Genomic DNA, 14,268 nt, shown 5'->3' with positions numbered 1-14,268 from the left:
AATAAAGAATTTTGTGATATGACACCTAAGTGATCCCAACCATCCAAATATTGTATTAAGTGACATCTCAGAGTCTCAGAGGAAGGTTTAGTTCATGAATGTGCAAATTCAAAATTTTATCTTAGACTCCCAACTTTGTATTTTTTTTTTCCCACTTCTAAAGGAAGATTTTAATTCTGTGGCATGAAGTTGACCCATCTATTTTCCTCAGGCATCTGTGGGCTGGGGACTTTCAAGAAACATGGTTTCACATCACCTGCCTATGGGGTGGAGTCCTCCAGCCTCTCTTTATATGGGGCTGATCCAGTAGAACCTGGAGACTGTCCCATTGATCTTGATCTGCATACCCATTTGGTCTCAGAATTACTGAGCTGTTAGCCTCTCTGGTATAATTTTGGATGGCACTTGTCCTCATATCAAATGAGGAAGGCTTAGGGTATGGGAGAACATTGAGGAAGCTCTTTAGAAATTTTACTCAACTGTGGAAGCTTGGACAAACTCTTGGAATTCACATGGCTTTAATTTCTCTGAAAGGTCTTTTATTCAATTTGTATATTAAATTCCTAAAGAAATATCATTGCGAGAGCATGATGATTTCATTTCTGAGCTTACATCTGGCAACTGACCCTTTAGGGAATCCAACCAAACTGTTTTCCAATTTAATAATGAATGAGGTGCTAATGATTCCCATGTTGGACAAATAATTTGGCCTTGCCAGAATAGCCCATTACAGCTGTGTACTCCATTGTTGTATTAACTTACAGAGTGTGGTGTAACCCAAGCCCACTAAATTCCTACTGACATTATCTTCTAGTAGCCAGGCAGATGGAGCCCTGAATGCCTCTGAGTAGAAAGGGAGGAATTCAGACCTTGAAACTTTCCTCCTCTTATAACTGCCAGTTCAAATTCTGGCTTTATTTCCCCTTCCTGACTCTGGCTTCTGTTTGGTAAGTAGCCAGAGTTGGGATTAAGGCGAAGAGAAGGTTAAAGCTTGCTAAATCATTTGCTAGAGATGCATGAATGAAATCAGGTGAACATATCAGTGGTTAAGAGTTGAGAGACCAGAGCTGAGCTCTAGGAAGCAGAACACACAGGAAAAGGAGCACAGCCAACAGTACCCTAGAGAGAAACTTGGGATGCATGAGGGTTCAAGTCCTGGGCTGAAGGAAGAAAACTGGTACCCACCTTCTAACATGGGAGTGTTTGAGGATATAACTACTGATTTAAAACGATACATTTATTAGAATATAGGCCACAAAACGAGTGGTATCTAATAAATGATACACTTATTAGAATATAGGCCACAAATCACTTCCTGTGATTTGTCAAAAGGTGATTACCATTCTCAATGCAGATTGTCGCCAGAGCCAGTGGCAGGTCATTCTTTTGATTCTTTTTTTTTTCCTTTTGATTCTTTTATGCATAAATATTCATTCATCCTTTGAGGTTGGATTTGATTTTTTTTTTTTTTTTGGTCTGGTGAAAGAGGGGTGATTAAACCAAGTAATGCTGGTTTTGGCACCCGTAGTGTGGTGTGATTATAAAGTAATGAGACATTTTCTGGTGGGTGTGTAAACTGTATTAAAGGCAAGTCCAAAGGGAGTTTGAAAAATGTTTTAAGCAATTGCCACATACACTGAATTATCATATACCTCTTCCAAGGTCATTGCTCTGAAGGATGGTGCTTTTGGGCTGTGACCACATTTGGTCTGTTTGTTTAAAAGCAAAATCAATAGCAAGCTGGTCTCATTATAATCATATATCATATGCTCTTTCTTTCATATTTGTTTATTTCTACGATTAAAAGTCAAACTTTGGATAAATCAGCCTTAAGAATCAGTCATTCTCTCTGGCCTATAAGGTTTTTCAGGCACTTAGTCTACCTTTTTCCTTTGTTTTACTTCTTGGATGACAAGGCTAAGAGAACAGAAATACTGCCTCTGGGAAAGAGACTTAGTTTCCTTTACTCTTGATGTCTATGAAAACAAATCAAGTGGTAATAGGGATATGATGAAAGCATACTTAATTTATAATTAGAGTATATGCCTGACAATTTTGAGTTGAATCTTTATTTCTGAAGAATCAGCTATAGACTAGCACTTTTTTTTTTTTTTTTTTAATGCTTAAGCTTAAGAATGTCCTTGGGTAAAAAGCATATGCCTCTAAATCATTAGACATGCAGACTCTGTCCTTCAGGGCACAATAGTGCCTGACAGGCAGGTAAATAACATGAAGCTTCCTTTAGAAAAATCAGTTATAAATATTCAACTCAAAACCATCCGACATCTCCCTCTGCCATGTAAACAAGACTCTTGGACGTGTTCGACGGAAGAGGATGAGGAAGCTGGTGGCAGGAGATGACATTGATGAAATAGCGCTTGGTCCTCGTTCAGATAACTCTGCTTTTGTCATAATAATTTTGTTGTTTGAGGAGAGGAGATTTTTCTGGCAGCTGCCTTTTTAACCTTCTGGAGGAGGGTGAGTGGAGGGATGGAGACTGCAGGAAGCCACTTCCTAGATTTCTAATTATTTTTCAATTCCTCAAATGATTCTAATGCTGCACAGAAACAATCCTGGTGTTGGTTGTTTGTGACAGGCTGGGTGTGTGTTGCTTTATGATACCTAGCAACTTGGGGTCATTTTTCTCCTGGAAAGAATTTTAATATTAAAAGCCACATTTGGATCTACATAAAACTGGAAGTTTTCAGAATATATAAATATAATAGTAATAACAATACAATGTAAATGTATAAATTATAAGAAGAAACAATATAATAAAATGAAATATGTAATATAATATATAGTATAACAATATAATGGAAAAAATAGAGGAAATAGGCAAAGAATATGAACAAGCAGTTCTCAGAGAATGCATTTCAAAGGGCCAGTAAACAAACATCTTAGAAGATGCCCAACCTCACTGTTAAATAGGAAAACAGAAAAAGGTGATACTATTTTCTTCCAATCAGATTTGCAATATTTTAAATGACTACATCAAGTATTGACGAGGATGTGGGAAACTAAGCAATCTCATGCAGGAGCTGTCTTTGGAGGGTGGAGACTAAGGATTAAAACCAAAAGTGTGCATAACCCATGACACAGAAAGTCCATTTCTAATTATCTGTCCTAGACAAATACTTGCGTGTTTGCACAAAGGAATCATTTTATGGATATTCACAGCAGCATTGTTTGGATAATGGAATAGTGGAAACAACTGACATACCCATCAATGGAGAGAATGTCTAAAAAATTTAGTGTGTTTATATGTTGGAATACATGTAGTAATTTAAAAAAATGGACTCCTACTGTAAGTATCAACAGAGATAGATATGAAAACTATATTGTTGGGTGAAATAATTCTGGGGGTCAATTCAGAAACAATTCAGAAATTCAGTGTTATTGCAACAGGAGACAATATTCAGACAGTTATTACAATATGATATAATCTATGTAAAAGTGTACTCATGAAACATTGGAGGTTTTTAAAAAATTATTGTGTAATGTTTTAAATACACAAAAAGAGTATTGTACTGACCACTCAGCTTAATTCTCTCAATTTTCCATAGTACACATATTTGACATGTGAAGGGATAAAAGAACCTGGAAGCTTCTGTACCAGGCTCAGAGCAATGTTGTTTTTCAGGAGGTGGAGAGAGGCCAGCATTGAGGATGATACTTAAGAGGAATTTACCCAAATCTGTAAATTCATTTTTTTTAAAGAAGAATGCATTCATGCATTATTTGTATGATCAAAACATGAAGTAAAACAGTACTGTTGCTTTTCGTGGTGATAGGCAGATTTTCTTTTTAAGATTTTATTTATTTAATCATGAGAGACACACACGGAGAGAGGCAGAGACATAGACAGAGGGAGAAGCAGGCTCCCCGCGAGGAGCCCAATGTGAGACTCCATCCCAGGTCCCTGGGATCACACCCTGAGCTGAAGGCAGACGCTCAACCGCTGAGCCACCCAGGCATCCCAATAGGCAGATTTTCAAAGCTGCTGTTCAAACTGCCTCAGTGGAGGAGACGTTAAGGAATCTCTCCTTTAGCCAGAAAGCATCCTTCAATGGGCAACTATTAATTTAGGTCCACCCTGGTCTTAGACCTAAATTGGCACATTGTGCTGATGGCAGATGCCCCCAGTTTCTATCCCTTAGTCCCTGACTCTGCTGATAATAGTTAGCAAGCAATTATGTCATGCTTACCATGTGCCAGAAAGTGATCTCAGGGCTTTTGTGGTTTATCCTTCTAGACTGTTCAATGTTTTTACAAAAGTGGGCTCACTCCATATATAATATTTCAGCACTTGCTTTTTTTCACCTATCAGTAGTTTGTGAACATCTCTCCACATTATTAAGAATTCTTATAAATCATCACAACTACCTCATAAGGCTATAGAGTAATTTATTAACAATTCTAACACCAAAGATTCCAGTATTTTGCTTTATGACCAACCTTTTATAATACATTCATGCTTTATATATGGAGATGTCATTAATTCCATAGTTATCTCCTTTGGAAACATGTTATAGAGCATTCTAGCGCGCGCACACACAAAGACAGAACTAAGTTGTGTGTGAGACAGAAGGGAGAGAGGGAGGGAGAGAGGGAGAGAGGTGAGCCAGGAAGAAGGTAGAAGAAGACTAAAGGTAAGATTTCAACATGCAGTGGCAAAAGCAGTGTGGACACAGGTCTGGGCGGGTACCACACGCATGCAGTAGGCTCCTGGTTGGTGGTCAGCCTGGTGAGGAGCTACTGGGATGAGATGGATAGATTCAAAACATGGTGATAAAATGTCATTTGGAAAGACAGCAAAAGATTCCATATGATTCTAGAAACTCTCTCACCTTCGGGTCATCATGGGCTTCCATGGTCTCACGTTTCCTGGGTATGCTGACCTGGAATCTGTTCTACAGCTGGGCATCCACCTGTGGGATCAGCTCCTGTGGTTGTGGAGGGGAGAGAGCAGGAGAAGCAAGTAACAATGAGACCAGCAAGTAACACATTGTTGACTTGAAAATTTCTTTTCAAATTAGACTGTGCAACTGAGGTTATCTACAACTCCAATAGCAGTTGTGGCTCTCCATCACTTACTCACCTTGGGTGAGCCTTAGGAAAATCCTGGAAGAGACTAGGATTGGGCCGCTTTATATATGGAAATGTCATTTTACCAAGAAGAAGGACCACTAAGTGAGAAAAGATAGTGTAAGAAAAAGCATCTTAATCCTCTCCATTTTTATGAAGAAACGTAAAACTTCAAATGCACTAGCTTTCTTAAAAATGTTTAATAGTAAATATTTCAAACATAAAATATGGAGACTAATACAAGTAATACACATGTACACCAAGCTTTAAGAAATCTTCACACTCTTTCCATGTTTGTATCTTATCTTTTTTCTAATTAAAATACTGAAGACGTACTTCCAGCCCATTTGACATACATACTTCATCCTTTTTCCCACCACCCCTCCCTAAAAGCAACCACTATCCGGAATTGGTGTCTGTTCTCTTTAGCCTCATTTATTATTTTTATTTCATGCCTATGCATCCACAAACAACACATAAAATTGTTTTTATAAATTTAAAAACTATATATAACTGGCATTATGCCATAGGTATTATTTTGCAACTTCATTTGTTCATTCATGTTGTGTTTTTGAAGTGCATCTGTTTATATGAAACTTCAGTCCCTTCTATTTTCACGACAGTGGGACATTCCACTGTAGAAATATATCACAATGTATTTATTCATTTTCCTCTTAACCAACTTAAGATTCCAATTTTTGCCATTACAAACATACTGCAGTGAACATTTGTATACACATATGAGAGTTTGTCCAGGGCATATGATTGGGGGGCTGCTGGGTAATAGATTACATGCCTTGTGAATTTTACTAGGTAGCACCAAATTGCTTCCCAAAGGCATTTGTACCAATTCATACTCCCACCAGCTGCATGTAAGTCTTAATATTGCTCCATACCCTTGCTAACTCTTGGCATTGTCATACTTCATAATTTTCACCAATATGGTGGGTGTGGAACAGTATGGTAATGTTGCTTTCATTTGCCTCTCCTTGATGAATTTTGAGAAGCATATTTTCATTTAGGGTTCTTCTTGCATTAGCTTTTTAAGTTTATACACAGGCAATGCAAAATTTACTCTGTCAAAGACTATGAATAATAAAATATGTATTTCTCTTTCATATTATTATAACCAGTGTTTGGAGCTAAAAGGAAAGAGGTGAGAAAGAAGGAAATAAAATCAAGGAAATATGTACACACATATATTTGAAAAAATATACATGAAAATGGAGAAAAGGAGAGAGAGACAGAGGGAGAGAGGAATGGTTATAAGGAATAGAGAGAAAGAGAGGGAAAATAGAAGGGAAGCTTAATCAATGTTTAGGTGAATGGCTAGTTCTAAAGTGAGGCACAGTGCCTTAGAGCTTAGGCTTTGAAGTCAGGCTGTCTGGGTTCAAATCTGCCGCTTCCTAGCTGGGTACCTGGAGCATATTAATTCCTTCATCTACAAAATTGGCTTTGTAATAGCATCTCCCTATTCAGTGGACTACATGTAGGTTAGTCTACAGGGTAAGAGCTCAGATTATGTTCGTGATTTTTAACAAGGCTCTTAGCAATTGCACAGCTGTAATAATAGGAGTCCCTTTAGAACTAAAGGGAGCTCCAGGAAAATGAGAAGCCATTATTTGGCTCTACCTCTGGGCTCTACCTCTTAGCATTTAGATCTACACTGTCCAACATGGTAGTCCCAAACCAGCTGTGGCGACTGAGCACTTGAAGTGTGGCCAGTTTCAGTAGAGATGTGCTATACGGTAAGATATGCATTGGATTTTGAAGCTTTTGTATGAAAAAAAAATAATGTAAGTTATCTCAATAATTTTTAGACTCGATTACATGGTATTTTGGATACACTGGGCTAAATACATATATTACTAGAATTAATTTTACCTTTTTTTAAATCCCTCCCTTTTTTATCCCCCTTTTAATGTGGCTACTAGAAAACTTAAAATTGCATCCGTGGCTCACATTATATTGCCATCAGACAACACTGACTTTGAGGCTCTGAGTCTGAACCGATGTGATACCCATAGCAGGTATCACCTCTGACACACCTAGTGTTCCTTCCTACAAACATACTGCAGGAAGGGATGACTAGAGTGCTCAAGGGACATCATGCAGACAGCTAGGTGACAACTCAGACACAGAGTATGCTGTGGCCAGGGGTTCTTCCTCTCAGATGACTGGTTTGACTTTGTGACACAGAGTTCCTTAAAAATGGACAGGACAAGCAGAAGGGCTAGCTTGAGGCAGGCATCCCCTGGGGAGGAGATTTGCATCCAGCCCTTTAGGACGTTCACTCCAAAGCAGTTGACACAGGACTTCCTGCTGCAGGGGAGGGAGGTACCTACCACCTTTGATTCTAGCATGTCCAAGTTGATTTTATTTGATCCTATTGATATAAGGGGCTTGAGCCTTCTCAAGTAAGCTGCCTGGATGGTGTTAGTAGAATTAGGATTCGAAGCTTGATGAACTAAACAACAATTTATCAGTGGCTTTCAACCTTGACAGCATATTAAAATAACCTTGGGTCTTGGGGAGCTTTTAAAAAACTACTTGTACCTGGCCTGGTCTCAAACCAATGAAATGAGAATAGGGGGAGGGAAGGAGAGACATTCTTTCTCTCTTTGTTTTAGGGATTATTATGTTCTTGTTTTCTAGAATTAATATTGTTGATGGTATTTGTTCTTCAGTTAAGAGAAAAAAAATAGTGTAAGTCCCATGATTTGTTATTTATTCTTAGCTGGTGGTTTAACCTAAATTTCTAGTTCATTCTTTTTTTTTTTTAGAGGGAGAGAGATGAGGGAAGAGAGGCAGAGAGAGAGAATCTTAAGCAGACTCCATGTCCAGCTCTGAGCCCGTTGTAGGGCTCCATCTCATGACCCTGGGATCACAACCCTGAGCCAAAATCAAGAATCAGACACTTAAAAAGAAAAAAAAAAAAAAAAAAAGAATCAGACACTTTAACTGACTGAGCCACCCCCCAGCACCCTTCTAGCTCACTTTTACCCATGAAAGTCTCCTGTTGCTCTTTTTTTTTTTTTTTTCTTTTAAAAACTAGGTTTCTATTTTTTAGCTCTCAGCTGTCCTTGGCCTGCTGAGATTAGACAATCCCTGCTTCTACTTGACTCATTTTCTTGGCCCCTTGTTCCAGAGGCATGCCCTCCTCTGCCTTACTTTCTAGTTTCTTTAATTCATCCCTCCATTCTTCTTCTTCGTGAGCTTCCTTCCTTGTTGTCCTGAGGCTAACATAGGCTCTTCTTATTGCATCTACAGGGATAATCGCACATATTTATCTTATCCTTCTCTTTTATTTCACAAAATTTTCCATCTGAGCAAAAGAGTGATCGGAACCCTGAATCTGGGGGTGCCTGGTGGCTCAGTCGGTTAAACATCTGCTTCAGCTCAGGTTATGATCCCATGGTCCTGGGATCGAGCCCTGAGTGGGCCTCCCTGCTCAGTGGAGAGTCTGCTTCTCCCTCTGCCACACCCCCTGCTTGTGCTCTCTCTCTCTCTCTCTCAAATAAATAACATCTTAAAAAAAAAAAAAACCCTGAACCCCCCTGCCCCCCAAAGGAATCTGATATTGGGTGTTGCCATGGTTCAGTTGTAGACTTGGTGGGCTTGCATTCAGGGAGAACTGAGAGGCTCTTGTTCAAAGAGAGCATACTCTACACTCTGGGAATCTATCCACATGGAGCTTCTGTTCCCTGATTGCTGATGTTCCCAGAAAGTTGAGTGTGAGCTGGTTCTGGCTCATGTGTGAACCTGTCTGCCTTCCCCATAGTGGAAGGAGCTATGAGCAACTTGCATAGGCTTCATGTTATGTCTGTCCAAAAGCTCCATGGAAACTGGCTTCTTCCTACCAGAGTATCTGGCTGGTCCCAGAGAAATAAGCGAGATTCTTGGATAGAAAGATTTCTGCTAATCCCCTCAGCCCAGATCGAATCTCATCAAACTCAACTTTATAAGTTTTGTTTGAAATCCAGCTGACCTCTAGTATACCTTTGTTGGAAGGCTGCTCATCTTGACAGTTCACCAGGAAGGGTATCATGTGCCCTGTGAGATAAGTATACTTAATGACTAAAAATAGTATATGTTGTTAGATATTTTATATACATAAAATTTTATATTTATATATAATTATGTATTCTATACACAAGTATGTATATATTTATATACACACATGTACCTGCAAAGTTCTTCATTCTTCAAGATCTACATTTCCTTACTCCTAGAGAATCTCAGCCTTCTTACAACTGTGTCTCCTGTCCAATGAGACACTGCACTTCTCCTCTAGTCTTTACTCAATTATTGTCAATTATTGTGACATTTCAGCACCTGATTTCACTTTTTCTACTGTGCTTGGTCTTTCCTCCTGTCTTCTGGTGGCTAGAAAGTGCATGACTGATACAGAGAAAAAAAAATATGGTGGTTGTACCAGGCAAATAAGAGTATAAGATATCACATTTGATTTAACATGAGTAGAATTTCTCCTGAACTGCATTATACCTCTAACTTGTGCTTTTGCTTCCAGGAGCTCGTGTAAATGCCAAGGACAACATGTGGCTGACCCCACTGCACCGGGCTGTTGCTTCCAGAAGTGAAGTGAGTGATTATCTTATTTAATCTAGCACCTCCAGGCCCCAGAAAGAGAAAAATGCTTTCTGCTGGACCAGGGATTCTTGCTTGTGAACAAAAGGCTTTTGTTTCTAATGCAAGGGGGTTATCAAAATGGAACAGTTTGTGTTTTGGAGCGCCTCCTGCATGCCAGACATGGTGCTGGGGAGGTGGTGACCAGAGTAGTCCAAGGTGGTCAGCATGATCCTTGACTTCAGTGAGTTCTCAGTCTTGATGGGGGGGCAAACATGTAAGCAAATCAGTACAATAGCATATGGAGGAGGAAAACAACTGCTTGAATAGAGAAGACTTCCAAGAAGTGATGTCCATTGAGCTGGTCCTTAGAGGATGAGTGGGCACTTACCAGGCCAGGAGAAGGAGAGAGGGTGGAGGCAGGAGGATAAACATGCAAGAGAACAAGGGACATGGAAATGAATGAATGGCAGGTTCAATTGGATGTAGGTGGAACAAGGGGTGCAGTGGAGAGAAGTCTGGTAGCAGAGGCTGGGTCAAATGGTACAGGGCTGAGGGTCCCCTGAGCAGTGGGGTGTGATCCCAGCAGAGATAAGTATGACCCTGACAGTGTTTGGGACCTTGTGAGAGTGAAGTAGGAGAGAGGCCACTGGGTAAATGGTGGTGCCATTAAATGAGAAAGCAAAGGAAGAGGAGCAGGAAAAGGAAGCTAGCTAATCAGTTCGGTGTGAACGTGCCAAATTTGGCAAACATGTCACCAGAATGTAAGCTGCATAAGGGCAGGGATCTGTGTTTTGTTCCCTGATGTATCCCAAGCCTGGTCCATTGTAGGTATTCAAGAACAAATTTATTTTGAATTCTGGAAATGCAAGTGAAGAGGGCTGATAGATGATCGTTATCAATACAAGTCTAGCATGACTTAAGAATGGAGAGGGTGGCCATTGAAACTATAGCAAATGGATCAGCTGGTTCAGGGAAAGTATAAGAGATGAGAAGAGAAAGCCAGTGTCGGTGAGGGGAGGTGGGGGGTGCTGGTGAATGTGAGTCTTGAAACCTGATCAGAGGGGATGCTGACCATCCAGGGAGACTAGAGGCTCTTACCTAGGAGGCCGTTGTCATTGGATGGCTAGTGTTTGTAGCTGATTTTACCAAATGAGGCTCTTTTGCTACTGGAGAAGGTACTAATTCTCCAGGTACACCTAGGAGCAGGAGTTGCTGAGGATGCCTACTAATGTCACGGGTGTCAATGGCTGTCATCAGTGCCAGCTTTTCCTCCTCAGCAACTATCTGGAAATTTCATGATAAGACAGTTATCTTAGTGTTCATAATCTTCCCTGCTGTGCTGTGTTATTTGAGGAGTTTTTGTAAGGTATGAGTTGTGTTTCTCTTTCCAAGAGTCCACAAGGAATGAGGGAGGCAAATAATCCTAAACTGCTCGGCTCATACTGTGGGGAATCCAGAATCTTCTTATGGTCCCATATTTCATTTCTGTTTTACCTGGGAAAGCAGGTGTAGTGGGCTGCATGAGTTTGTATGACCAGCTTCATGAGACCAGCTCCTTTACAGAGGAGTATTTCCTGGTCTTTGTGATCTTTGGTAAATTTCTTTTTAAGCATCTTTTGAAAAATATGGGTTTGTTTCCTTTTTTAACAAGAACCAGTTCTTTTAAGTTAAAAAAAAAAAAAACACTAAGCATTTCCTATATACCAGGCATTGTGCTTAGGAGGCATGTAGTCTAGTGGGTGTGGGATAGAAAGACATAGGACCAGGTGATTTCAGAACTTTGCCGAGTGATCTCCTCCTTTGTTAGCTCAACTACTTGCTTCAGTCCTCAAGACATCCCATTTGCAGTAACCATCAGCTTGCCTTCTTGACATGTCTTTAGTGTGTTTGAGTTCGGTCAGTCCAACAATGGATCAATGTGGATATCTGAGAAAGGCATTTGTTGCTTCTCTGAGGAACCAGCTCCCTCTGCAGGTTTGCTGGGGGAAAAAAAAGTTCCTTGCAGGTGTGTCCCTTGCTGGGAAGAATTAAATGCAAACAGACCATGAGTTGTAAGTGTGCAGGATCGTATGTAAACTTGTGGAAGAGGATGTCTTCATATTAATATCTGTCACAAGTTGAAAAGATTCTCATGAAAATTGGAGTCTTTGGAACCATTGTTGGAACTGACTTTCGAATCATCATTGGACACCTTAACTCCAGCACATCGCTGGGCTGTGGAAGTCCTAAATTCAGATTTCTTTCTTCCTTTGAATTTGATCCTATTGCCATGCACCTTCCCTAAATAATAGTGGAGAAAAGAGAAGCAGGCTTGATGGGGGAAACAACAGAGAAGGTTTGGATTGGTATTTTGAAACTTGGCTGTTTGCATTTGCCAAAGCGGTACAATGCCCTCAGAGTGAGAGCCGGCACACCTATCCATTGCTTAGATTGGCAAACACTCGTATTACTTATATGAATATGAATTAAAAACCATTTCTTGGGGCACCTGGGTGGCTCAGTGGTTGAGCGTCTGCCTTTGGTTCAGGTTGTGATCCTGGGGTCCCATGATCGAGTCCTATATTGGGCTCCCTGAGGGGAGCCTGCTTCTCTCTCTGCCTGTGTCTCTGCACTTCTTTCTGTGTCTCTCATGAATAAATAAATAGTCTTTAAAAAAAAAACATTTCTTCATTGAAAGACTTATACACTCTATACTGTCCTCAAAGCCCTTTGCTTCTAAATTGTAGTTATTGATGGTTCAGGGTTCAACCAGGGAACCAGAACCACTGTGAGAGATAGAGGATAAGATATTTATTATAGTAATTAGACCTTCCACAATTGTGTGAGCTGCTGGAGAAGTTTGTGTAAGGCTGTCCCCTTGGGTTCCGTGTGGTCCTGAAGTCATGGTTGGCAGGCAGGGTGTGCAGTTGGAAAAAAAAAAAAAAGTGCTGGATGTGAAATGGGAGAGAACAAGGACAAACTGGAACCCCTGACTGCCTCTCCTCTCGCTGCCTCAACATTGTGGATATGGGTGACTTGCAGAAGGAGCTGTGTGCTTCACTGTAGAGCTTGCAGGCACCTGACCCAAGGATGGGAGAAACTGAGGGAGATATTGCAAGTTCTGAAGAAACCCCAACTCTGCCTTGTGCCAACACATGGATCCAGTTGGTTGGTAATGACGTGTGTGAGGTGCAACAGCACCTGGCACCCAGCGCACCATCAGGCTGTGGTTATTCTGTGCCTTCCAAAACCCATGAGGATTTCTCTTGTGGCGAACAGGACTAGGGGTGGGAGGGGTCCTGAGAGATGTAGTCAAATGTAGGCTAAATTGACACAATATAAAACTACCGCTGAACTTGTTATCCTCTTCTAATTAAAAAAGACCTTCTAGATAGTAAGTTCCTTGAAGCAAGTGCCATACCTATTGCTTGCCATAGTATTTCTAACATCTTGCCTGCTCAGGAAACTATTTTTTTTGAGTGGTTCAATAAAGACTGGGTTTCTAACTTAAGCTATGTTAACATGATTCTCTGTACAACTGCTAACGTAGAACTAGTTTGCGCCACAGAGAAGGCTGGTGGTAATCATCTTTCATGCAGGCAAGGTAAACTGATTTGAAGCTTGTTTATGGAAGTGTGGCCCTGGAAGTCATTGAAACCACTGGAACCTGCAAAATCAGGATGAGTTTCAAAATTGTATGCAACACAGGTATCAGTGTAGTAAAGTCAAAGATACCAGTATAAGTCAGAGTCTCTGAGATTTCTTTCTATCCAGGCAAAGTTTATGTTCTGATTTTTATGCCTGGAAAAATAATGTTCATTGCTAAATTTATTTCCAGAGCCTGAAATAGCAATAAGAGAATCAGATCATAATGTTGATTATCCATCCACCCATGCCTCACCCATGCCTCCTACACAGACAGGAAGGTAGATCAACACATGGTCATACCCACTGAAAACTGTCCAACATGCATTGGGTTCTGGAGATAAACCTTCAAGACTTACTTGGTACTGACCAGGCTGTGTTGTGTGCTTCCTTCTGATCCAGTCCCATGTCCTCCTCTTACCTGTACTCCTCCCCAAGTCTGGGATTCCCAGGGAGGAGACAGCCAAACAAATAATTGGAGCCAAGCAGCATTGTCTCCCCAGGGGCTTCACTCACTCCCCCTCTTTCTCTGACTATTCCCACTCCTGAGAAGAAATGAAGATAGTCTCTTGCCAAAATATTAGAGAAACATATTTTGCAATTCTAGGTAAAATGTAGATGAGCAAGATTTGGGGCTTCCGGGGAGAGGTTTCCGAAGTATTGTGAATTTTTTCTTATTATTTCTCCTGTTTATTCTTGTTGCTTTTTTGTTTTTCTTTCTTGGAAATGAACAGCCTTAGGGACAGAAATTAGGGCCATACGAACCTGGACAGTTAAATACATACTTATTGAAGCCCACCCAGTGGAAGGCATTGTTAAATATGCTACAAGGGCCTTGAAAGGGTACAAAGTGTGTCTTCTAGGACATGGTATTTAGGGCAGACAACCAGGCACACAGCCTACCGTGGCCTATATCCAAACACAGCCGGCCTTTCACACATGCCTTTTCTTCTAGAATGGACTGAG

General features: G+C 40.6%; 1 protein-coding gene across 15 annotated transcripts in view; it reads left to right on the top strand.

Moving 5' to 3' along the window:
* Window positions 1-14,268, top strand: part of ANKRD44 (ankyrin repeat domain 44) — a 365,215-nt gene that overhangs the window by 157,298 nt on the left and 193,649 nt on the right. For all 15 annotated transcript variants that reach the window (XR_005385154.1, XR_005385155.1, XR_005385152.1 and 12 more), the window contains exon 4: window positions 9,620-9,690. Coding sequence is in view for 11 of the 15 variants with exons in the window: in XM_038585235.1 (XP_038441163.1) it covers window positions 9,620-9,690 (71 nt within the window). In the remaining 4 variants the exon portion in view is untranslated. The remainder of the gene's footprint in view (window positions 1-9,619; window positions 9,691-14,268) is intronic.

Source organism: Canis lupus, chromosome 37, assembly GCF_011100685.1.
Source record: "Canis lupus familiaris isolate Mischka breed German Shepherd chromosome 37, alternate assembly UU_Cfam_GSD_1.0, whole genome shotgun sequence".
Taxonomy (NCBI): domain Eukaryota; kingdom Metazoa; phylum Chordata; class Mammalia; order Carnivora; family Canidae; genus Canis; species Canis lupus.
Note: the sequence above shows the minus strand (reverse complement) of the source record. Positions and strands in the feature narration are given on the sequence as shown.